Source organism: Callithrix jacchus, chromosome 7 (genome assembly GCF_049354715.1).
Source record: "Callithrix jacchus isolate 240 chromosome 7, calJac240_pri, whole genome shotgun sequence".
NCBI lineage: Eukaryota > Metazoa > Chordata > Mammalia > Primates > Cebidae > Callithrix > Callithrix jacchus.
In genome coordinates, this window is record NC_133508.1 from 48,126,513 (window position 1) to 48,152,258 (window position 25,746).

Below are 25,746 nucleotides of genomic sequence, written 5' to 3' on the forward strand. Positions count from 1 at the left end.
ATGGTGAAACTCTGTCTCTACTAAAAATACAAAATTAGCTGGGTGTGGTGGCATTTGCCTGTAATCCTAGATACTTGGGGGCTGAGGCAGGACAATCACTTGAACCCAGGAGGTAGAGACTGCAGTGAGCTGACGTCCCACCATTGCACTCCAGCCTGGGCAACAAGAGCAAAACTCCCATCTCACACGCACAAAAAAGCTTTATCATTTATTTTGTGGCCCTGTCTTATGGTTCAGAGGGCCACTTTCTAAAAGTTTTTTGAAAGCAAATTTTCTAGAGGCTTGAAGTGTTCATTATCACCATGTTTTTGAGGGTGAGAATTACCTCAGAGGGCATGCCTTGTCTCATTATTGTTCTTATTGCTGAGCTACTGAAACCTAGAATCTGACTAACACAGTATGACACTCATTTCCGTTTTCTTGGTAGAATTTGTGTGGTCATTCATGTTTTAGGAACTACAATCCTCTTAGTTCCTATTTATTTATTTATTGAGATGGAGTCTGGCTCTGTTGCCAGGCTGGAGTGCAGTGGCGCCATCTCACCTCACTGCAAGTTCCAGCTCCCTGGTTCAAGCAATTTTTCTGCTACAGCCTCCCGAGTAGCTGGGATTACAGGTGCCCACCACCACACCCAGCTAATTTTTGTATTTTTAGTAGAGATGGGGTTTCACAATGTTGGCCAGTGTGGTCTCGAGCTCCTGACCTTGTGGTCTGCCCACCTCGGCCTCCCACAGTGGTAGGATTACAGGTGTGAGCCACCATGCCCGGCCCTCAGTTCCCACTTGGTTCACTGCAGCTTGGACCTCCCTGGGCTCAGGTGATCTTACTGCCTAAGCCCCCTCAGTAGCTGGGAGTACACGAACACACCACCATGTCTGGCTAACTTTTGTATTTTTGGAGAGATGGGATTTCACCATGTTGCCCCGCTGGTCTCAAATTCCTGGACTCAAGTGATCTCCTGCCTGAGCCTCCCAAAGTGCTGGGATTGTAAGTATGAGTCGCCATTGCCTGGCCATAAAGAGAGTTTTTTATTTTTATTTTTTTTTGAAACAGAGTTTTGCTGTTGTTGCCCAGGCTGAAGTGCAGTGATGCAGACTTGGCTCACTGTAACCTCCACCTCCTGGGTTCAAGCGATTCTTTTGTCTCAGCCTCCCGAGTAGCTGGAAATATAGGTGTGCACCATCACGCCTGGCTAATTTTTTATATTTTTAGCAGAGATGGGGTTTCACCATGTTGGCCAGGCTGGTCTCCAACTCCTGACCTCAGGTGATCCGCCCACCTTGGCTGGCCTCCCAAAGTGCTGGGATTACAGGCGTGAGCCACTGCTCCCTGCCCATAAAGAGAGTTTTAAACAATGCGTATAGTATGATTTTAGTGGGGTGGCCACTTACACGTACATGTGCACATGTATCAATGAAAATGCCTTCCTACCTTTAGCCTTGGCAATGCTGCATTTAGGGAATAAGCATTTAAATGATGGTGTCTTGGCTAACAGTGTGAACTCTGGAGCCAACCTCTCCAAAATTATATCCTGAATCTGGCACTAGCTAGGTCTGGAGCCATTAATAAGTTATTTAACCTCTCTTGATGGTGTCTTTATCTGTAAAATGGGGGTAATGAAACATCTGCCTTATTGAGTGGTTGGGAGCATAAAATAGGTTAGTAGTTCTGGTGTGGTGGCTCATACCTGTAATCCCAGCACTTTGAGAAGCTGAGGCATGAGTATGGCTTGAGCCCAGGAGTTTGAGACCAGCCTGGGCAACACAGTGAGATCCCATCGCTACAAAAAATAAAAACAATTAGTTGGGTGTGATGGTATGAAGCTATGGTCCTATCTACACAGGAGGCTGAGGTGGGAGGATCACTTGAGCCCAGGAGGTTGAGTCTGTACGGAATTGTGATCGTATCACTGTACTCCAGTCTGGGCCACAGAGTGAGATCCTGTCTCAGGGGGGAGAAAAAGGGGTTAGTAGATAGAAAGTACTTATGGCTCAGAGTAAGTGTTCTGTGCACGTTGGCTGTTTTTTAAATCTTGTATTTAATACCTCTTTGGTTAGAAGTACACTGCTTTGCTTGGATTACCATTTGTATGTAGAGAGGTGTTCTTTCTAGAACCATGTCTCCTTGTCACATGATTATGTACAGTGTGAGCTTTATTAATACTCTGTCAGCATTTGAGGTTGGAACATAAGTGCATGGTTATACCCAGTGGAATCCAGCAAGAGAGAGAATCCTAAGAACCATAGCAACTGTTGCTATTTGTGTACTGAGTAGCAGCTGTCCGAGACAGATTTATTTTTTAATCCTGATCTCACTGATAGCCTAAGATACGGCCTTGCCTCAAAAGTGTGGATTGGTTGAGATGTCCAGTCTTTGAGGAGATTTCATGACCGCATGCCATAAAGATTCATGTGAAATTTGAGGAGCTAAAGCTTTGTGTGTATGAGTGAGGGAGAAAGATTAAGTTTTAGCATTCATAGTCAGTCCCTGAAGTATAATGTGGCTAGATTAATGACATGAGAAATCACTCTTAACATGGGCAGTGAGACTTCGTGCATTTCAGTCAAAAAAATAATTTTGCTGTAATATGGTTCATTTCCAAATTTTGGCTGCAAACTAACCTAGAGAGGATAAAAAACAGAATATTTACTGAGTGTCTACTTTAGGCCAGGGTCTGTTCTGAATACTGATAGCATGGTTAATTACATTCTAAAATAACTTAGTCTGTGATTCCACTGTATACTACATTACGTACATACACATACATACACGTTTACATACTTGTCAACCGTAGATTTTAGAAATAATAGAGTTGATCCTGAGGGGAGGCAACTCCTGTAAAATTTTAAAAAACTAGAAAAAAGAAGGAACATTTGTTATGAGTGCTTCATTAGCAAATGCTTTTCTGAAGTAGCAAGTAAGATCTTTAAAAAGAGCTTCTTTCAAACAGTGGTTGGATTCATTCAATAATTTTCTGATTTTCACTTTTTTTTTTCTTGAGATGAAGTCTCACTCTGTTGCCCAGGCTAGCTGCAAATTCTGCCTCCTGGGTTCAAATGATTCTCTTGCCTCAGCCTCCAGAGTAGCTGGGATTACAGGCACGTACCACTACGCCTGGCTGACTTTTCTATTTTTAGTACAGATGGGGTTTAATCATGTTCACTAGGCTGGTCTCAAACTCCTGACCTCGAGTCATCCACCTGCCTTGATATCCCAAAGTGCTGGGTTTACAGGTGTGAGCCACTGCACCCAGCTCCATTTCCGATGTGTTCCAATATTTCTGTGCTTAACAGGTGCCTTGCAGTACTAGTGTGGGCCAGGTGTGGGGGCTCATGCCTATGATCCCAGCCAGCACTTTGGGAGGATGAGACGGGTGGATCACCTGAGGTCAGGTGTTCGAGACCAGCCTGGCCAACATGGGAAACCCTGTCTCTACCAAAAATACAAAAATTATCTGGGCATGGTGGTGGGGTGCCTGTAATCCCAGCTACTCAGGAGACTGAGGCAGGAGAATTTCTTAAGCCTGGGAGGTGGAGGTTGCAGAGAGATGAGATCATGCCACTGCACTCCAGCCTGGGGAATAGAGTGAGACTCTGTCTCCAAAAAGAATAGAAATAGTAATGTGGTTCATTTCCAAATTTTGACTGCTAACTTAACTAGGGAGAATAGAGGTTGTCACAGAATATTTACTGAGCATCTACTTTATATCAGGATCAGTTCCGAATACTGGTAACACACAGTTAATACTGTTGGTCTGGTTTTTTAAGTTCCATGTATAAATTACCTCTTAAAACTGTGATTATTTTTTCGTCCCCTCCCCTCCCCTTCTCCCTTTTTGAGACAGGATCTCAAAATAGGCTGGACTGCAGTTGACCGATAATAGCTAACTACAACCTCAAACTTCCAGACTCAAGCAATCCTCCCACCTCAGCTTCCTAAGTAGCTAGGACTGCAGGCGTGTACTGCCATGCCAGATAGTTTTTTTGCATTTTTTGGTAGAGACGGGGGTTCACCATGTTGCCCAGGGTGATCTTGAACTCCTGACCTCAAGTGATCTGCCTGCCTCAGACTCCCAAAGTGCTGAGATTACAGGCATGAACCACTGAGCCCAGCCTGTTGATTTTTAGTTGCCCTATTCAGATTTAGTGGTATGAATTTACTGATTGCGGTGTTTTGAACACACAGAATAACATGTTTAACTAAAGAACTTGTAATTGAGTGACTTATAAAATGAAACATTTTTTATCTTCTAGGTATTATTAACCCAAAGAATCCAAAGGAAGCTCCAAAATCCTTCAGCTTCGACTATTCCTACTGGTCTCATACCTCAGTGAGTACCCTCATTCCACAGCACTGCCAGCTCCTGCCTCCTTTCCTCTTTCCTTGACAATTTGTCTTTTCTCTTAGCTGAGCATGTCCAAGTTTTGTTTTTTAAGTGTTGTCTAGCATAAGTTTATTTTTTGATATAGTAAAGTAGCATTTTCATTCTTAGAAAGTATTTTGGTCGATGGAAAGTTTATGCACACATATATATGTAAATATATATACGTATAGAACATATTTTAGCTTACACCAAATTTATGCTGAACCTACACTAAATTTATACTGATTTAGACATCCCTTGAGGATTTATTTATCAGTATCTTAGGATCCTCATTACCAACATTATTGTCCATTGATCTTAGGAAATGCCAAATTATTATTATTATTGTTATTTATTTATTTTTTTCGAGACCCAGTCTCGCTCTATCACCCAGGCTGGAGTGCAGTGGAGCAATCTTGGCTCACTGCAACCTCTGCTTTCTGGGTTTAAGGAAGCTGGGACTACAGGCACCCAGCTAATTTTTCTATTTTTAGTAGAGACGGGGTTTCATCATATTGGCCAGGCTGATCTCGAATTCCTGACCTCTCCACCTGCTTCAGCCTCCCAACATGCTGAGATTATAGGCATGAGTGACTGTGCCTGGCCAATTGCTTTTTTAATTGTAGTAAGGCAGTGTGAGTTTTGAACATTTTGAAAGATGAAACCCTGTCTCTATTAAAAATACAAAAAAAAAAAAAAATTAGCAGCTAGGTGCAGTGGTTCATGCCTGTAATTTAGCGCTTTGGGAGGCTGAGGCGGGCAGATCACCTTAGGTCAGGAGTTTGAGACCAGCCTGGCTAACATGGTAAAACCCCATCTCTACTAAAAATACAAAAATTAGCCAGGCATGGTGGTGGGCACCTGTCATCGCAGCTACTCAGGAAGCTGAGACAGGAAAATTGCTTGAACCCCAGAGGCGGAGGCTGCAGTGAGTCAAGATTGTGCCAGTGCATGCCAGCCTGGGTAACAAAGAGTGAAACTCTGCCTCAAAAAAAAAGAAAAGAAAAGAAAATTAACTGGGCGTGGTGGCAGGTGCCCATAATCCCAGCTACTTGGGAGGCTGAGGCAGGAGAATAGCTTGAACCCGGGAGGTGGAGGTTGCAGTGAGCCAAGGTTACACCACTGTACTCCAGCCTGGGTGACAAAGCAAGATTCTGTCTCAAAAATGAATGAATGAATGAAAGAGGCTGCAGATCTACACGGGAAGCAAAAGATTACCAATGTCTAGGACAATGGAGAGTAGGGCCCTTTCTGGTACGCTTACTCAGTGTGGAACCCCAAATGTTGCTTCTTGTTAGGGTAGCGATTGTTCCTGGAGTTTACTTCTGCATGATTCATCTCTTTATTAGGTGTTTTTTGTTTTGTTTTTTCCTGCCTTTTTTATTTTTATTTTTTGACTGAGTCTTGCTTTGTTGCCCAGGGTGGAGTGCAGTGGCACAATCTCGGCTCACTGCATCTCTGCCTCTCCGATTCAAGCGATTCTCCTGCTGTAGCCTCCTGAGTAGCTGGGATTACAGTCGTGTGTCACCACGCCTGGCTAGTTTTTTTGTATTTTTAGTAAAGATGAGGTTTCGCCATGTTGGCCAGGCTCATCTCGAACTCCTGCCCTCAAGTGATCTATCTGTCTCAGCCTCCCAACGTGATGGGATTACAGGCATGAGCCACCATGCCCAGCCCTGGGGAATAGATGTTTTTAACTATTGACAAAGCCTAATTGTCAAGGGAAGGGACTGAGAGGAGAATGGAAACACTCTTCCTTGAAAGCAGTGTTTATTGAGAAATAGTTCTACTAGCTGGAGTGAGTTCAAAGAAGTATTTTATATGTGAACTTGATCCTTGGTCTTTTATTCTCATATTCCACTTAAGAAAATCTTGGCTCTGTGAATGAAAGAGTGATACTTTTAAAGTTATAGAAAATGAAATGAAATTATGCCAGATAATTTTATGTAGATATTTTTAAGTATGGCTGACCTGGATGACTGTACTAGTGCTTATGTTTGTGAGTGTGTGTGTGTGTGTGTGTGCGCATGTGTATGTATTTAATGAGAAAAGTAAATTTGTGGAGAGGGAGCTTAAAAATGTGAAGTGAATTTTAGGTGACTGTTCTGATTCCAGACACTTGTTTATTATGGAAGCTATCAACTAAGTATAGGAAGAAATATGAATAAATGGTCATTTTTTTTTTCCTTTTACTCTTTACAGCCTGAAGATCCCTGCTTTGCATCTCAAAACCGTGTGTACAATGACATTGGAAAGGAAATGCTCTTACATGCCTTTGAGGGATATAATGTTTGTATTTTTGCCTATGGGCAGACTGGTGCTGGAAAATCTTATACAATGATGGGTAAACAAGAAGAAAGCCAGGCTGGCATCATTCCACAGGTAAAAAACAAAACAAAACAGCAATCTGCTCATTAGTGCTGTTAGTCTTTAATTGCTTTAACAGTTATTTTTATTTGGTGAACATTTATGCAGGAATTATTTTATGTCAGGCACAAAGGTCAATAACCCATTCTTTTCCCTGAGAGGAGCTTACAGTTGAATGGGAAAGACTGACACGTACACGTCTGTTGTTAAAGGTGGGAAAGTCAGTGTTTTGTAATGATTTTGCCATATATCCAAGGCCATATTATTGTATTGTTTGAAAAGTGGTACCAGCTTGTTAAGGCTCAGTTCTAAGTCCTGGGGACACCTGGTGAATATTGTTGATCTGATTTTTTTCCAAATTCTATGTATAGATCACCTCTGAAAAATGTGATTATTTTCGGGTTTTTTTTGATAGCTTATTTGGAGATATCTTCATTTTATTTTTCTAATTTAATACTGTTACTTTAGATATCAAACACTTTGAGATTCTCTTTCTTTTTTTAGAGCAGTTAGTATTATTGTATTTGATCTTTTATTGTTTGGGAATGAAGAAGAGTTCTGACGTAGATATTTATTTTTATTTTCATTATTTGTTTCACTTAGGATTTAATGGTGAAAGACATAAGTGTTTATAAATAACTTCATTATTTACTTGTTTATTTGAGACAGGGTCTCACTCTGGTACCCAGGCTGGAGTGCAGTGGTGTGATCATGGCTCACTGAGGCCTTGACCTCTGAGGCTCAAGTGATCCTCCTGCCTCAGCCTCCAGAGTAGCTGGGACTATAGTCATGTGCCACCATACCTAGCTAATTTAAAAAATATTTTTATAGAGACAGTCTTACTACATTTCCCAGGCTGGTCTCAAACTCCTGGGCTCAAGTAATCTTGCCACCCTGACTGCCCAAAGTACTGGGATTATAGGCATGAGCCACCGTCTGGGACCTAAAAACTTAAAAAAAGAAAAAAAGATTAAATGAGAAGATTGCATTTAAAAATTTCCTTTTACAGTCACACATCTCTTAAGGATGGGGATACATTTTAAGAAATGCATCATTAGTCATTAGGTGCTTTTGTTGTACAAACATCATAGAGTGTATTTACACACACCCTGGAAGGTATAAACTACTCCACACCTAGACTGTATTGTATAGCCTGTTGCTCTGAGGCTACAAACCTGTATAGCATGTTACTGTACTAAATACTATAAGCAGTTGTAATAGAATGGTATTTTTGTACCTCTACATATCTAAACAGAAAAATACAGTAACAATATGATAAAAAAAAAAAAAGATTTAAAATGGCACACCTGTGTAAGGCTCTTACCATGGAGTTGCAGGACTGGAAGTTGCTCTGGGTGAGCCAATGAGTGAGTGGTGAGTGAATGTGAAGGCCTAGGACATTGCAAGACATTATTGTAGACTTTATAAATGCTGCACTCTTAGGCTACACTAAATTTGCTTTTAAAAACAGTTTCCTTTCATTAATAAATTAACCTTAGTTAAATTACTATAACTTTTTTACTGGATAAGCTTTTTTTTTTTTTTTGAGACAGAGTTTTGCTCTTGTTACCCAGGCTGGAGTGCAATGGTGTGATCTCGGCTCACCACGACCTCCGCCTCCTGGGATCAGGCAATTCTCCTGCCTCAGCCTCCTGAGTAGCTGGGACTACAGGCACGCGCCACCACGCACAGCTAATTTTTTGTATTTTTAGTAGAGACGGGGTTTCACCATGTTGACCAGGATGGTCTCAATCTCTTGACTTTGTGATCCACCCGCCTCAGCCTCCCAAAGTGCTGGGACTACAGGCTTGAGCCACTGCGCCCGGCCTATAAGCTTTTAAATTGTTTAAACTTTGTGATCCTTTTATGATAAATCTTAGTTTAAAACACAAACCGGCCCAGCACAGTGGCTCATGCTGGCAATCCCAGCACTTCGGGAGGCTGAAGCGGGGTGAATCACCTGAGGTCAGGAGTTCGAGACTAGCCTGACTAACATGGTGAAACCCTATCTCTACTAAAAATACGAAAAATTAGCCGGGCATGGTGGCATATGCCTGTAATCCCAACTTATTTGGGAGGCTGAGGCAGGATAATCAGTTGAACCTGGGAGATGGAGGTTGCAGTGAGCAGTGCCATTAACTTCAGCCTGGGCAAAACGAGTGAAACTCTGTCTCAAAAAAACAAAAATAAAACACAAACACATTGTACAGCTCTACAAAGTATTTTCTTTCTTGATATCCTTAGTCTATAAGCTTTTTTGTATTTTTAAATTTTATTCTTTTTTCCTCGAGACAGAGTCTCGATCTCTTGACTTCATGATCCACCCGCCTCGGCCTCCCAAGTGCTGGGATTACAGGCATGAGCCACTGCGCCTGGCTAAATTTTTAAAAAAATTTTAGGCCATGCATGGTGGCTCAGCCTGTAATCTCAGCACTTTGGGAGGCCGAGGTGTGCAGATCAAGAGGTCAAGAGATGGAGACCATCCTGGCCAACATGGTGAAACCCCGTCTCTACAAAAAATACAAAAATTAGCTGGGCGTGGTGGCACACACCTGTCGTCCCAGCTACTCTGGAGGGTGAGGCAGGGGAATAGCTTGAACCTGGGAGGCGGAGGTTGCATTGAGCTGAGTTTGCGCCACTGCACTCCAGCCTTGGTGACAGAGCGAGAATCTGGCTCTAAATAAAAATAAATAAATAAATATTTTTTCTTTAAAACTAAGACATGTATTTATTTTTTTCGAGATGGAGTCTTGATCTGTCACCCAGGCTGGAGTGCAGTGGCATGATCTCGGCTCACTGCAACCTCTACCTCCTGAGTTCAAGCGATTCTCCTGTCTCAGCCTCCCAAGTAGCTGGGACTACAGGCACGTGCCACTGTGTGCAGGGGTTTCACCATGTTGGCCAGGATGGTCTTGATCTCTTGATCTCTTGATCTGCCCGCCTCGGCCTCCCAAAGTGCTGGGATTACAGCTATGAACCACTGCACCCAGCCTAAGACACAGGTTTATTAGTCTAGGCCTACACAGGATCAGGATCATCAAGATATCATTTGGTGATAGGAATTTTTCAGCTTCCTTATAATCTTATGGGGACCACTATCATATATGCAGTCCATTGTTGACTGAAACATGGTTATGCAGCATATGACTGACTTTATTCAAAGTATTAATCATATCTTGGTGTTTATGACATATATTTTGAGACAGAATGAGAAAGGACGTCTGGCTAATTGAGCATGTGTGGATAACATAGTACTCCATTCATTTGTGCTATTCATGCCTCTCTCATTCTGCTTCCCTAGTTATGTGAAGAACTGTTTGAAAAAATTAATGACAACTGTAATGAAGAAATGTCTTACTCTGTAGAGGTGAGTGCAGCCATGAGTTGACACCAGAGGCCCTTGTTTTACATTCCCTCAAGCATGACTTTTAAATGGCTCCAAATTATGACTGTGGTACAGGTCACTTAACCATTTCTTCAGTTTTGTTCTTTTAGGCTATTTGTGGGTTTTGGGTATAATGAATCATGTCATAATTTAATCTTTTTTTGCTGGGGGGGCGGGCATTGGGGGACAGGGTCTCACTTGGTTGCTCAGGCCCTGGAGTACAGTGGCATGATTATAGCTCACTGCAGCCTTGACTTTCTGGGCCTGAGTGATCCTACCTCTTCAGCCTCTTATAGCTGGGACTATGGTGTGTGCCACCACCACCCATGGATAATTGATTTTTTTTGTAGAGACAGAGTTTCCCTATGTTGCCCAGGTTGGTTTTGAATTCTTGGGCTCAAGCAGTCTTCCCTCCTCTACCTCTGAACGTACTGGGATTACAGTGTGAGCCACTGAACCCAACCACAGTTACGTCTTTGTTCATAAGTGTATGCATTTATTTTCAGTTATTATCTTTTGTATGTTTCTTGGTGTTTAAATAATACATTTGAATTGCCAATTGCCTTTTTAGAAATTAAGACTGTGTAACAGTTTTCACTCACACCAGGAGGGTGCAAGCACCATTGTGCCCTTCCCAACATTTAGTATTTTCAATTTTTTAATCTTTGGTAATTTGATAATGTAAGTATTCTCTTATTTAAATTTGAATTTCTTTGATTATTAGTGTGATTGAACATCTTGTAAATTATGTGTTGCCTTTACATTTTGGGTTTGCGGTGTTTTTCTGATTTATTTGTGGGAACTCTCCTCCTTTAATTTTTTTTTTTATTTTTTTTTTTCTTTTTTTTTTTTGAGACAGAGTTTCGCTGTTGTTACCCAGGCTGGAGTGCAATGGCACGATCTCGGCTCACCGTAACCTCCGCCTTCTGGGTTCAAGCAATTCTCCTGCCTCAGCCTCCTGAGTAGCTGGGACTATAGGCGTGCGCCACCATGCCCAGCTAATTTTTGTATTTTTAGTAGAGACGGGGTTTCACCTTGTTGATCACAATGGTCTCGATCTCTTGACCTTGTGATCCACCCGCCTTGGCCTCCCAAAGTGCTGGGATTATAGGCGTGAGCCACCGCGCCCGGCCTTTAATTTTTTTCTTTAAAAAAGTGATGATACATAGGTTTCCAACTCCTAGGTAGTGGCTTTCTAATTTTTTTTGTGTGTGTGAGACAGAGTCTTGCTCTGTTGCCAGGTGCCAGGCTGGGGTGCGGTGGCGAAATCTTGGCTCACTGCAGTCTCTGCATCCTGGGTTCAAGCAATTCTTCTGCCTCAGCTTCCAGAGTAGCTGGGACTATAGGCGCACGCCACCATGCCCAGCTAATTTTTGTATTTTTTTTTAGTAGAGACAGGGTTTCACCATGTTGGTCAGGATGGTCTCAATCTCTTGACCTCATGATCTGCCCACCTTGGCTTCCCAAAGTGCTGGGATTACAGGCGTGAGCCACCGTGCCCTGCCTAATATTGTTAATAATGGTTTTTGATAGGCATAGGTTTTAAATATATTTAATCAAATCTCCCCCACTTCCCGCTTTTTTAATTGCTTACAAAAACTTGGAAAGTAATTATCCATTCTGTGTTTACCCTGGCTCTTTCATGAAGTCTATAGAATTACTTCATACATATTTGTTTATTTGATAAGCATTCCCTCTGTTTTGTATGTGCTTTAAGAAGCTGTTTTGAGGCTGGGCATGGTGGCTTAAGCTATAATCCCAGCACTTTGGAAGGCAAGTGAATCATTTGAGGCCAGGAGTTTGAGACCAAACTGGCCAACATGGCAAAACCCCATCTCTACTAAAGGTACAAAAAATTAGCTGGATGTGGGGGTGCATACCTGTAATCCCAGCTACTCGGGAGGCTGAGGCATGAGCAATTTCTTGAACCCAGGAGGCAGAGGTTGCAGTGAGCTGAGATCATGCTACTGCACGCCAGCCTGGGTGACAGAGCAAGAGTGTCTCAATAAAAAAAAAACTGCTGCTGTTTCTCTCTTTTTCCATCTCTCTCTAACCACTCCCCACACCCTTTTTTGGTATTTACTTTCATAACAACTGAAATATTAAAGTGTTCTGTTACCTTGAGTCTGTTTTGAAAAAAATAGCTGCCTTTTAAGCAATCTTGAGTTTGTTTGTTTTTTTTTTTTTTGGTATACGTTGTGATTCTCTGTAGGCTTACAGCATTTCATTCCTAGTTAACTTACTTAATTGCTTTAGGTTTTTTTTCTTTACCTTTAAGATGTTGCATAAATGTATAAATTGTAAGGAATTCTGCCTTGTGAACTGTCATACACCAAAAAGAGAATGTGCTGCTCTAAGCATATTTTGTGTTACAGTAAATTTTCTGAATAGCTTGTTTCATAGTTATTCTTTTTTGAATCAGGTGAATTTTTGAGCTTACAGGTAATAAAAGAAGATGCCCTTTTCTTTCATATTAGTCAGAGTTCCCAGGCTTACTTGGAGTGGAGCATAGATTCCTAGTTGACACTGGTTTTTTGCCACATTCGTGGGACCTCTCTACCTGCCTCTTCTACTTCCTTCCCTGTTTACTTTGCTCCACCCATACTGGCTTTTTTGCTGTTTCAAGAACATACCAGAAACATTCCTGCTTCAAGGCCTCTACATTGACTTTTCCTCCTGCCTCTAATGTTCTTTGCTTGGATGTCATTTTGACTAAGTTTTTCACGTTCAAGTCTCCTTAAATCTCACTCTCTCAATGAGACTTACCTTGACCACTTTATTTAATACTGTACCTGGCCCTTTACCCCACATTCTGAGCTCTCTTGCCCAGTTCTAATTTCTTTTTTCTATTTTCAGCATATTTTAACATGCTTTCTCAGTTACCTATTTTTTATGTTTGTTGTCGATCATCAGTGTCCCTTGCTAGAAGCATAAGCTCACTGGGACAGGGTCCTTTGTCTGTTTCATTTAGTGATGTGTACCAGTTGCCTAGATTAGTGCCTGTAAGAGAAGGGTGCTCAGTGAGTTGAATCTGCCAGATGGCATCTGGAGTGGTTAGTGCATAAGTAAAAAAAAATGATGATGGCCACATGTACCCCAGAACTTAAAGCATAATAAAAAAAAATTTTTTTTTAAACCAAAGAAATGATGATGCCTTTGGATGGACTCACATATCAGAGAATAAGGAATGGAGCACATGAACTTTTACCCAGATTCTTTGGGTTCTCTTTGTCTCACATTTGTGTGAAAAGGGATGAGTGTTCCAAAAGATCTAATATATTCTTCCGGGGATTCAGGATTATATGTACAAATTTAAGTACATAGCAATGATTGAAGAGTCATCTCACTTTCTAGGATGACTTGCTGTCAGAAGAATATTTGTTGTTCTGTTATTTTACTCTCAGATTAATTGCTTTATCTTTCAGGGTTGCTTTTTTTTTTGAGACAGAATCTTGTTCTGTTGCCCAGGCTGGAGTGTAGTGGCTCGGTCTCAGCTCAATGCAACCTCCACTTCCCAGGTTCAATTGATTCTCCTGCCACAGGCTCCCAAGTAGCTGGAGTTATAGGTGCCTGCCACCATGCCTGGCTAATTTTTTGTAGTTTTAGTAGAGATGGGGTTTCACCATGTTGGCCAGGCTGGTCTCCAACTCCTGACCTTGTGATCTACCTGCCTCGGCCTCCCAAATTGCTGGGATTACAGGCATGAGCCACCACGCCCGGCCTTTTTTTTTTTTTTTTTTTTTTTTTGACAAGGTCTTGCTCTGTTGCCCATACTGGAGTACAGTGGTGGAAACAGGGCTCACTACAGCCTTGACCTCCTGGGCTCAGTGATCTTCCTGCCTCAGCCTCCTGAATAATCTGGACCACAGGCATGTGCCATAATGCATGGCTCCCAAAATACTGGGCTTACAGGCATGAGCAACTGCATCTGGCCAAGTTCTCAATTTTTTTTTTTAAAGACAGTCTCACTCTACCGCCAGGCGCCAGGTTGGAGTGCAGTGGCACGATCTTGCCTCACTGCAACCTCTGCCTCCTGGGTTCAAGCAATTCTCCTGTCTCAGCCTCCCGAGTAGCTGGGTCTACAGGTTCGTGCCACCACACCCAGCTAATTTTTGTATTTTAGTAGAGACAGGGTTTCACCATGTTGGTCAGGATGGTCTCGATCTCTTGACCTTGTGGTCTGCCTGCGTCGGCCACCCAAAGTGCTGGGATTATAGACGTGAGTCACCACGCCCGGCCCAAGTTCTCAATTTTTTAAAACTGATTTTATTATTTTATCTTATTTATTTATTTATTTTTAGAGACAGGGTCTCTCACTGTCACCCAGGCTGGAGTGCAGTGGTGTGATCTTGGCTTACTGCATCTCTGACCTTCTGGGCTCAAGTGATCACTTTGGACCACTGGCACACACCACCACATCTGGCTAAGTTTTTGTATTTTTGGTAGAGATGGGGTTTTACTATGTTACCCAGGTTGATCTGGAACTCCTGAGCTCAGGCAATCTGCCCACCTTAGCCTCCCAAAGTGCTGGGATTCTGGGCATGAGCCACTGCACCCAACCTTTAACTGATTTTAAAATACAAAATAAGGCTGGGTGCGGTGGTTCATGCCTAGAATCCCTGTACTTCAGGAGGCCAAGATGAGAGGATTGCTTGAGCCCAGGAGTTCAAGACCAGCCTGGGCAACATGGTGAGACCCTGTCTCTACAAAAAAAAAAAAAAAAATTAAAAATAGCTAGGTGTGGTGGCATGTGCCTGTAGTCCCAGTTACTCCAGAGGATGAGGCAGGATTGCTTAAGCCCAGGAAGGCAAGGCTGCCATGAGCTGCATTTGAGCCACTGCACCCCAGCCTAGGTGACAGTTTAAGATTCAGTCTCAAAAAATATATAAAAATAAAAAGAAAATACAGTATACAAATACAGTGAGAGAGTGAATGAAAGAAAATGGCAATTGAAATGGGATTAAGGTTCCATTCCAGATACTCTGAAAAGTGTCTATAGATACTTAAAGTTTAAAAATGCAGGAGCTGTAGTGTGTGCTTAAATAACTCCATGATAGAGAAGGATCTGTTTCCTGGGTAACATCTTAATGTGCCCTGTTGTGGTGAATTTATCCCAGTTCAGAGCCTTGTTTGCTTAGAAGTCTGATTTTGTAGAGACATCAAGAAAAGGACTATCCTTCAAAGTTAAGACTCTTTGAATAAAGTTCATTTGACTTATGTGATAACCAACTTGTTGGTTTGTTACTTTCCCATGAGAAATAACTATTACTAAGGCCAGAATGTTTGCAACACTAATATATTATCTTTCTGTGGACAGACCTCTGTTGGAACCCTGTTGGTTGTTTGGTGTGCGTGGAATTAGAGGGAGAGAAGTTGCTTAGATACATGTTAAGAAATGATAGCCTAATGCATTCATCATCATGATGGGAATTGTCCTGCCAGTGGGACAAGAATTTATGAAGTATATTGTCTGAGGCTTCTTTCTCCCCCACAGATCTAGGATAGGTCCACCAGCTTTCATGCTGATCTACCCTTATCCCTTCTGGTCGATACATTGTCCAAGTTAGTAACAGTGTGGTCAGTCTTTTTTTTTTTTTTTCCCCCCTGAGATGGAGTCTCACCCCGTCACCCAGGCTGGAGTGCAATGGCATGATCTCAGCTCACTGCAACCTCTACCTCCCAGGTTCAAGCACTTCTCCTGCCTCAGCCTGCCGAGTAGCTGGGATTACAGGCATGTGCCATGGTGCACGCCACCACGCCCGGCTAATTCTTTTGTATCTTTAGTAGAGACAGGGTTTCACCATGCTGGCCAGGCTGGTCTCAAAGTCCTGACCTTGTGATCCATCCATCTCAGCCTCCCAAAGTGCTGGGATTACGGGAGTGAGGTACTGCACCCGGCCGGTCAGGCTTAGTTAGCCTCACCCTTCTGTTTTGTCTTCTCAGCTCTATAGTATTGATATTGTTACTTGGTTTTAATTCTAATAGAGGTCTTATTTCTAAGCTCTTAGAGTATCAGTGCAAATCCTAGTTATTGACAACAGTATACATTTTAAAAAACATATTGATAACTGATAAATTGCTGCTTAAATATTTTTTAGCAGTCACTACATTCCAGAGATAACCTGTTCACCTCTTCCTTACCAGGAAAGTCTGAAGGCTGGTTCTCACTTAGGCAGTGTGATTATCTGTACATATTGTTAATAGAATAAAAGGGCCTAAAGTTACGGCATTTCACTTTGTAAAGGTTGCAGATCTCTAATCTTAGAGTTTTTAATAAAAGTTAATTTTTTTTTTCTGTGTGTGATTACTTTTCCTTTCTTTTCCTTTCCTCTCCTTCCCTCCCCTCTCCCCTTTCTTCTTTCTTCTTTCTTCTTTTTGACAGTATCATTCTGTTGCCCAGGCTGAAGTGCAGTGGCAGGATTTCGGCTCACTGCAGCCTCCACCTCCTAGTTTCAGGAGATTCTCCTGCCTCAGCCTCCCGAGTAGCTGAGACTACAGGCATGTGCCACTACACCTGGCTCCTTGTTGTATTTTTAATATAGACGGGGTTTCATCATGTTGGCCAGGCTAGTCTGGAACTTGTAGTTCTAGTGATCTCAAGTGATTCGCGCCCCCATTGGCCTCCCAGAGTGCTGGGATTACAAGCATGAGCCATTGCACCTGGCCTCTGTATGTGATTTCTTTTTCTGTCTTCTAATTCACTTTACTAATTTGTTCATAGGTGAGCTACATGGAAATTTACTGTGAAAGAGTACGAGATTTGCTGAATCCAAAAAACAAGGGTAATTTGCGTGTGCGTGAACACCCACTTCTTGGGCCCTATGTGGAGGATCTGTCCAAGTTGGCAGTTACTTCATACACAGACATTGCTGACCTCATGGATGCTGGGAACAAAGCCAGGTATGATAGGAAATAGAGTCAGGACTGAGGTCTTTTGCATGTTTTGAGGCCCTTTGTTCCCAGTTAAGGGTTTGAGGCCACATTTATACCTATGAAAGTTGCTTGAATTGTGGAGTCCTCTGATCCTTTGACTGTGCTGTAACTATGAGGGCTTCAGCATGTCAAGTATCTTCTCATCTAAACAGTGCATTGCTGAAACATTTTAGAGCTCTGGTTAAGTTTTACTCTTAGGTTTTGATCAAGTCATGGTAAAATGTTAGTTATGTATATATGTGGCTATGGTGGTAATTGATTCTGGAATAAATGAACAGTAATAAAGAATAAAAATTAAATGCTTCATTGGTTTCTAAAGGGATAGCTGGAGTATGAAAAATGATTCTGATGGGGTGCCTTTGGAATTGGAGAGTAACTAAATGGGCTCACAAATAAGGCAGTATTGAGAGCAATTATGCAAGTGACAATCTTGCAATCTGTGAATAAGTTTAAGACTATTGCTTGTGATTGTAATGCCTATAATGTGGAGCCTGCTGTCCATTTCAGCTCTCATCTAAGAATTCCATTGTCACGTGGTCACCTTTATGTTTATTTAGGACAGTGGCAGCTACGAACATGAATGAAACAAGTAGCCGTTCCCACGCTGTATTTACGATTGTTTTCACCCAGAAGAAACATGATAATGAGACTAACCTTTCCACTGAGAAGGTAGGAGAACTTCAGTCTCTAGGTTTGAGTTGTGAAGGATGGAGATTTTGAGAAGTCCCTTTTGTTGCCCTCTGCTTTTTGTGAAAGGTTGGGTGTTGGGGGGTGCTCTTTAACTTAATGGAGGGTGTTTTATAGCCGCTGCTTATCATTTTTCTTTCACCTTATACGAGTTTTCTGTATAGGTTCTTAAATGAAGATGCAAGATAGAGAATATAGTTAAGAAAAAAGCAGTCCAGGACTTTGGGTCTCAAAAACTACTAAATACAAGACAGTTAAGCAGTCTCACAGGAGAAAATTGTTTCTTTTCCTCTTGAGTGGAATCTTTTTATTATTACCTTATTAGCTGCCTTTGGTATGCGTATTCTTTTTTTTTTTTTATTTTTTGAGCTATGTTATAGTGGGATTAAATGTTTAAGCAAGTGATATATTTTATTCCTGGAAAATAACTCCACAGCAGTTTTGATGTTCTTCAAATACCTTTGCTTATTGATTTTTCATTTTCTATAGTGGTTAAATGTCACAGACTTTACACTTAGATTGCTTGCATTGAATTCTGATTCTGGGCAAACTACTTAACTTCTTTGTTTCTCAGTTTCCCCATCCATAACAGCCTGATAGGATTGTTAAAAGGATTAAATATTAATATAGGTTAAGTGCATATAATAATGTCTTTCACAGAGTAGCCACTCAATAATGTTAATTTTATTATTATTGTTTTTTTGAGATGGAGTCTCACTCTGTAGCCCAGGCTAGAGGGCAGTGGCGCGACCTCACCTAATTGCAACCTCTGCCTCCCTAGCCCGGTTCAAGCAATTCTCCTGCCTCAGCCTCCCGAGTAGTTGGGATTACAGGCACACGCCACCATGCTCAGCCAATTTTTCTATTTTTAATAGAGACGGGTTTTATCATGTTGGCCAGGCTGGTCTTGAACTCCTGACCTCATGATCCACCCACCTCGGCCTCCCAAAGTGCTAGGATTACAGGCATGAGCCTCCACACCCAGACTGTTATTATTGTTAATAACAGAAAATTGGGGCCAGGCGCGGTGGCTCACGCCTATAATCCCAGCACTTTGGGAGGCTGAGGCGGGTGGATCACAAGGTCAAGAGATCGAGACCATCCTGGTCAACAAGGTGAAACCCCATCTCTACTAAAAATACAAAAATTAGCTGGGCATGGTGATGCGCGCCTGTAGTCCCAGCTACTCGGGAGGCTGAGGCAGGAGAATTGCTTGAACCCAGGAGGCGGAGGTTGTGGTGAGCCGAGATCGTGCCATTGCACTCCAGTCTGGGTAACAACAGTGAAACTCCATTTCATAAAAAAGAAAAACATTGATGTCAAATACTACTTTGTCTGTATTCCTAAGAAGGATGCAACTGGATTTTTAAATTTGAAGTTAGGTTTATTGTGTTGGTAATTATACAAGATCCTTTGCCTTATAAAATGAGTACTTTAGATACCACTGTCACTAATTACTAGATCACCTTTTATTTGGTGACTTATTTCTAGCTGAAAATGATTCTTAAAAATATACTTCTCCTGGGCACAGTGGCTCACATCTGTAATCCCAGCACTTTGGGAAGCTGAGGCAGGTAGATCACCTGAGATCAGGAGTTCAAGACCAGTCTGGCCAAAATGGTGAAACCCTGTCTCACACAAATACAAAAAATTAGCTGGATGTGGTGCTGTGCACCTGTAATCCCAGGTATTCTGGAGGCTGAGGCAGGAGAATTGCTTAAACCCGGGAGGTGGAGGTTGCAGTGAGCTGAGGTTGCACCATTGCACTTTAGCCTGGGCAAAAAGAGCAAAACTTCATCTGAAAAAAGAAAAGTCCAGGCACAGTGGCTCATGCCTGTAATCCTAGCAGTTTGGGAGGCTGAGGCGGGTGGATCACGAGGTCAGGAGATAGAAACCATCCTGGCTAACATGGTGAAACACTGTCTCTAATAAAAATACAAAAAATTAGCTGGATGTGGTGGCATGCATCTGTAGTCCTAGATCCTCGGGAGGCTGAGGCAGGAGAATCACTTGAACCCAGGAGGCAGAGGTTGCAGTGAACCGAGATTGCATCACTACACTCCAGCCTGGGCGACAGTTTATTTGTTAGTATTTATCTGAATGGCAGCAAAGAACATTGCATATGGAAGTATGTTTTGCCCTTCTCTCATGATGTGGAATCTACAAAATTAATGTTAATCACATAATCATAGCTTTCCTGATAATCCCTTTTGGATACTTTTATCTAACCATTCCTGAAGCTTTATTTTTTTATTACAACTTTATTGAGGTATTATTGAAGTATACAGCAAAGTGCACATATGTAAAGCATAAAATTCAGTCAGTTTTGACATATTTGTATGCCTGTGAAACCAGTGCCACAATTGAGAAAATATATATATATTTTTTTATAGAGACTGGGTTTTGCCATGTTGGACAGGCTGGTTTCGAACTCCTGACCTCAAATGATCCACCTACTTCAGCCTCCCAAAGTGCTGGGATTATAGGCATGAGCCACCATCCCTGGCCGAGAATTTTTATTATTCTCAAAAGTTGCTTCATACTTCTTCTCTGTCTTTCTCTATCCCTTCTTCTATTGCAATCCCTAGGCAATTCTGGGCCTGCCTTTTGTCACTATATATTAGTTTACATTTTCTAGAATTTTATATAAATGGAATCATAGAGTACGTACTGATTTTTTGATCAGGCCATTTACTTACTTAGCATAGTGATTCTGAGATTTATTTATGCCCTTGTGTTTATCAGTAGTTCCTTTTCATTGCTGATGAGTATTGCACTGTACAGATACACCACAGTTTATTATTTCAGCTGTTGATGGGCTTTTAAACTGTTTGCAGTTTTTGATGAAGCTGCTATGAACATTTGTCTACAAGTCTTTGTGTGAACATTTGTTTTTGTTCTCTTGGTAAATACTTAGGAGTAGGATGATTGAGTCTTATTATAGCTTCTTAAGGAATGTCAAATTATTTTCCGAAATGATTGTGCAATTTTATATTCCCACCAACAATAGGTAAGAGTTCCAGTTGCTTAAAGCTTCATTTTTAGTATGCCATTTAATGAGTTGATGAGTTTTATATATTTTTATAACATACTCTAGTAAAATATGTCATGTTTATCCTAAAGATACTTTTCTTGAACTGCGATAATTGCTATGAATTTTGTGCATGCTCTTTTTGTTTTTAATTAAAAATTTTTTTTGTAGAGACCCAAGATTCTCCAATGTTGCCAGGCTGGGGTACAGTAGACAGCTTTGAACTCGTGGGCTCAAAGAAGCTTCCCAAGTAGCTGGGACTCCAGCCGTGCGCCACTGCACCTTCTGTGCATGCTGTTTAAGCTGACTCTGATATATGTTGTCTTCATCTTTTTGTGTCATATTTAAGAGCTCTAATACTTTAACTTTTCTCTATACCATAATCCTTTAAAAAGCATTCTGCCTCTAAATGTTTTCTACTTCTATCTTCCTTATTTTTGAATTGCCCCCATGTTATTTTTCTTTATCAGGTCAGTAAAATCAGCTTGGTGGATCTAGCAGGAAGTGAACGAGCTGATTCAACTGGTGCCAAAGGAACTCGATTAAAGGTATTTATTTTAGCAAATAAATGGCCTGATCAATAAATGTTCTGTACCATGTATCAGCAAAGTGTGGCTAGTGGGCCAAATTCAGCCCACTAGCTATTTTTGTAAGTAAAATGTTATTGAAACACAGCTACATACATTTGTTTATGTATTGTCTATGGCTGCTTTTGCACTACAATGGCAGTGTTGTAACAGAGACCATATGGCTCCAAAAACCTAAAATAATTTGTGTCTGTCCTTTTATGGAAAAATTTTGCAGACTCTTGATCTGTAATTTCAATAGAAGGATGAGTTATCGAACTAAATAGTTAGGGAGAATGTCATAGAGTGAGAGTTGAATTGCATTTTGAGGAACAGGCAGCGTTTGGCTAGATGGAATTAAGAGATGGCCGTGGGAAAAGGATATACAAGATTCAGATGTGAGAAGAACAGAAATTTCATGTCGATGAGTTGAGGGAAGAAGGCTGCACACATCTGTAAGCTTTTGGAGCACAAACATCTCGAGGATACTTTAGGACTGTGAGTTAGGCTTGTGGTCTCAGCATGTTATTATCAAGTGGAGAAGAGGACAGATAGAGGACTAAATGTCGTTTTTAGAACTTGTAGTAATAAAGAGATATGCTAGCATAGGGCAAGTCATATTTTATGTTCTGTATTATATGGCAGTAGTAGAAATTCTTCATCATAATTCTTTCATTTTTGGTATTTATTTTAGGAAGGAGCAAATATTAATAAGTCTCTTACAACTTTGGGCAAAGTTATTTCAGCCTTGGCCGAGGTGGTAAGTTCTATACTTCATTGTAAAGGGAGTTGTGTCTATTCAGCAAATATACTTGATAATATTTTATTATTGTCTATGAAGGCTGTCCTTCTGTGGCCCTTTTATGTGATCTTGCCTTTCTCCTTTAGAGCTTTTCAGATAAGATACTAGGTATAACACAGTTTGACTTTGTACTGAAAGTAAAAGAGATTAAGGAGAACAAAAGTAAATATAGATCTATAAAAACTAGAGCCAACACTTAATGTTTGTCTCATTTTTTGAGCCTTATTTTAATTATGTCTCTCACAAAAATCAAGTATATTTATTGTCTCTTCTTTTCCTATGCAGTCTTTTCTGAGTAGGATGCAGTATCTTTTGGAGTATTTTGAACAGTTTGGCTTTGGTGAATGTAGTTGATTTGAGGGCCAGTAGTGTTTTTCCCCCAGTTGTTTTATTCTTTCCTATATTTTAACAATAGAACACTAAAGCCAAAACATTTTTTTAAATTAGGGCCTTAATTATCTACATTACTTAAATTAGTCACTGTGTGTTCTAGTTCAGTTTAATACCTCATTTTAATTGCTAAGAAGAATGAAATGCTTTCTTGCTTGCCTTGGAGAAATTATAATCTCTGTTATAAAATTTAAACAAATTATAATTTCTACGTGGAGGCTTATCCTGTGTTCTTGTTTTCTCTTTTAAATGCTTTCACCTGTAGGATAACTGCACTAGCAAGGTATGGTGGGGATTGGTAGAGATAAACTAACTGTAGAATTGACTTTTATGTTTTAAATCCTCATCAGGATGTATGGAAGCATAAGTAGGAATGGAGCCTTCAAAAATCTTTTCATCATTTGTTTTCTGGCCCTGAAATTTAGAGTGGCTGTTTAGGGTGACCACAAATCATGAGATTTCACACCAAAATTAATTTATAGAACATGATCTTCTTTAGAGAAGGAATTAAGAATAAATAAACAAGGCGGGGCACGGTGCTCATGCCTGTAATACCAGCACTTTGGGAGGCTGAGACAGGTGGATAATTTGAGATCAAAGTTTGAGAACAGCCTGGCCAACATGGTGAAACCCCATCTCTACTAAAAATACAAAAATTAGCTGGGCGTGGTGGCATGTGACCAGAGTGTCCCAGCTACTCAGGATTTTGTTTTGTTTTGTTGAGACAGAGTCTCGTTCTGTCACCCAGGCTGGAGTACAGTGGTGTAATCTCACCTCACTGCATACTCTGCCTCCCAGATTCAAGTGATTCTTCCTCAGCCTCCCAAGTAGCTGGGGCTACAGGTGCGCAGGACTACATGCGTGAGCCACCGCATCCAGCCTACTCAGGGGTTTTAAACTGAGATATTAGGCCTCAGGGATTGCATAGTGGAATGAAAGTCTGTTCCACTAATCTGAATGACCGAAAGGCTTAATTCTCCCTTGAGGTCTGTGCAATCTAAAATTGAACCTGCTATTGGAAATGAGTTTCTGATTGGTGGATTATGTGTCTGTGGGTGGGATGAGATGATGTGGATATATTTTATAAGAAATGGAATTAAAATGTTTCTTGCCTACTCCTTTTCCTCCTCAAAAAAATAAAGAAACAGAGGCCAGCCACTTAGTACTCTTTTTCTGAATAGAAAATGTGCTTGTGCAAGTAGTAGGATCATCCTTAGTTTACCACTGGATTATACCAAGACTGCAGGACTGGATTATCAAACTGGTGATTTGAGGCCCTGGTTTTCCCCTTAGTAGCTTCTCCTTTTTTTTTTTTTTTTTTCTTTGAAACTGAGTCTCTTGCTGTTGCCGAGGCTGGGGTATAGTAGCACAATCTCAGATCACAGCAACCTCTACTTCCCAGGTTCAAGCGATTCTCCTGCCTCAGCCACCCAAGTAGCTGAGATTACAGGTGTCTGCCACCACCCCCAGCTAATTTTTTGTATTTTTAGTAGAGACAGGGTTTCATCATGTTGGCCAGGCTGGTCTCGAACTCCTGACCTCAGTGATCTGCCCACCTCAGCCTCTCAAAGTGTTGGGATTACAGGTGAGAGCCACTGCACCCGGCCTCCCCTTAGCAGCTTCTTAAAGTGTCGCAACATGGTAGTCAGCCAGCAGATATTTGAATAGCTGTTAACCTGTAAAGCATTTGCATTAATTTTTACTTTTAGAGAATATAATATTTTTTCATTTTAGCACTGCCTTTTTGTTGGTGCTTTTTGCTTTATCCTGTGGTGGTAATAAGAAGGATCATGAAGAAAGCTGTATAAGTAGACTTAATAGAACATTCGTCTTGAAACTTACAGATTTCTAAATTTGCAAATCATATCACTTTCTTAGACCTTTTTACTTTTAGTCTTTGCTTCAGTAATTGGATTATTTTTGGCATAACTTCCTTTCAAAGACCAAACGAGTATTATTTTACATGAGTTAGTAGATTTGCAACAACCCACCCAATGACATTGTGATTGGCCAAGTAAATTCACTAACTAGATGATTTGATCCTACTCATTAAACCTGGAATGTACAGGATTCGTATGTGTCCCTCTGCAAAAATAAAAATGGAGGACTGGGTATTAGATGATGTTAGGGAATTATTATTTATTTTGGTAAGATGTGATAATGGTACCTTCACGGTAAGAAAAAGAAAACCATATGGACAGGATATTAGGCAATAGTATTGTGTTGATGTTAAATTTTTAAAATTTGGTCATTGTTTTCTGTGTAAGAGAATGTTCTTATATGATGAAGTGTTTAGGGATAAATGGAGATGAGGTCTGCAACTGACTTCAAAATGGCTCAGGAAAATTAAAAAGTTGCAAAAAAGTGTTTGGGAGATAATTGAAAGATGATTGGCAGATTATTGATAATAGTTGAAGCTGTGTGTTGGGTATGGTAGCTCATTATATTGTTCTCTCAACTGTTTGTGTAAGTTACACATTTTTCAAAATAAAATGTAAAATGAAAACATTACCTTATTGCATGAGTTTTTGGTATTGTGAAGAATTGAAACTGTGAAGGATAAACTTCCACAGTGATGGAGTTGTACTGTAATTTGATTTACTTAGGAATTTTAGACTGATTGTGCCTTCTTGGGATTTTTTTTCCCTAACAAACAATGCTAAGACCATTCCTTTCTCTTTATAATAGAGTAAAAAGAAGAAGAAAACGGATTTTATTCCCTACAGGGATTCTGTACTTACTTGGCTCCTTCGAGAAAACCTAGGTATGTTGACCGCTATTGAAAAGTAGTTATCTTTTTAACTTTGATTCTCTTTTGTGGTTAATTGTCCTGTGTTTTGGAGACAAATAATGTCTAGATATTCATGTTACTACTTGAGTGTTCCTTGCCTGCTTTTGTTTTTACTCCTAATTTCTGTTGGGTGGATTCCTTGCTTTTAAGCCAGGGTATACTCCCATATCTCATTTACTTCAGGGAATGAACTGTGCAGTAGTTGTCTTCCCAACTCCCCATACCTGCTTCAAATGACTGCTCAGTCTTCAAAGTTATTTCAAAACTCCATGCCCCTCTGAGGTGCACAAAATCAGGCATTGCAAACCCTTATTTCTCTTCATTGCTGATGTTTTCAAGACCTTCAAGTCACTGTTATTCATTCACTTCTACTTTTTTTTGAGATGGAGTCTTACTCTGTTGCCCAGGCTGGAGTGTGGTGGTACAATCTC

At 40.9% G+C, this 25,746-nt stretch overlaps 1 protein-coding gene across 50 annotated transcripts in view; it reads left to right on the forward strand.

Moving 5' to 3' along the window:
* Window positions 1-25,746, forward strand: part of KIF1B (kinesin family member 1B) — a 182,199-nt gene that overhangs the window by 40,744 nt on the left and 115,709 nt on the right. For 27 of the 50 annotated variants that reach the window (XM_035307669.3, XM_035307670.3, XM_035307673.3 and 24 more), the window contains exons 3-11: window positions 4,254-4,330; window positions 6,566-6,745; window positions 10,032-10,097; window positions 16,837-17,015; window positions 17,606-17,717; window positions 21,237-21,314; window positions 22,027-22,092; window positions 22,790-22,807; window positions 25,213-25,288. In XM_035307669.3, coding sequence (XP_035163560.1) covers window positions 4,254-4,330; window positions 6,566-6,745; window positions 10,032-10,097; window positions 16,837-17,015; window positions 17,606-17,717; window positions 21,237-21,314; window positions 22,027-22,092; window positions 22,790-22,807; window positions 25,213-25,288 — 852 coding nt within the window. The remainder of the gene's footprint in view (window positions 1-4,253; window positions 4,331-6,565; window positions 6,746-10,031; window positions 10,098-16,836; window positions 17,016-17,605; window positions 17,718-21,236; window positions 21,315-22,026; window positions 22,093-22,789; window positions 22,808-25,212; window positions 25,289-25,746) is intronic. The other 23 variants (XM_035307671.3, XM_078330341.1, XM_078330340.1 and 20 more) reach the window with 1 other exon arrangement.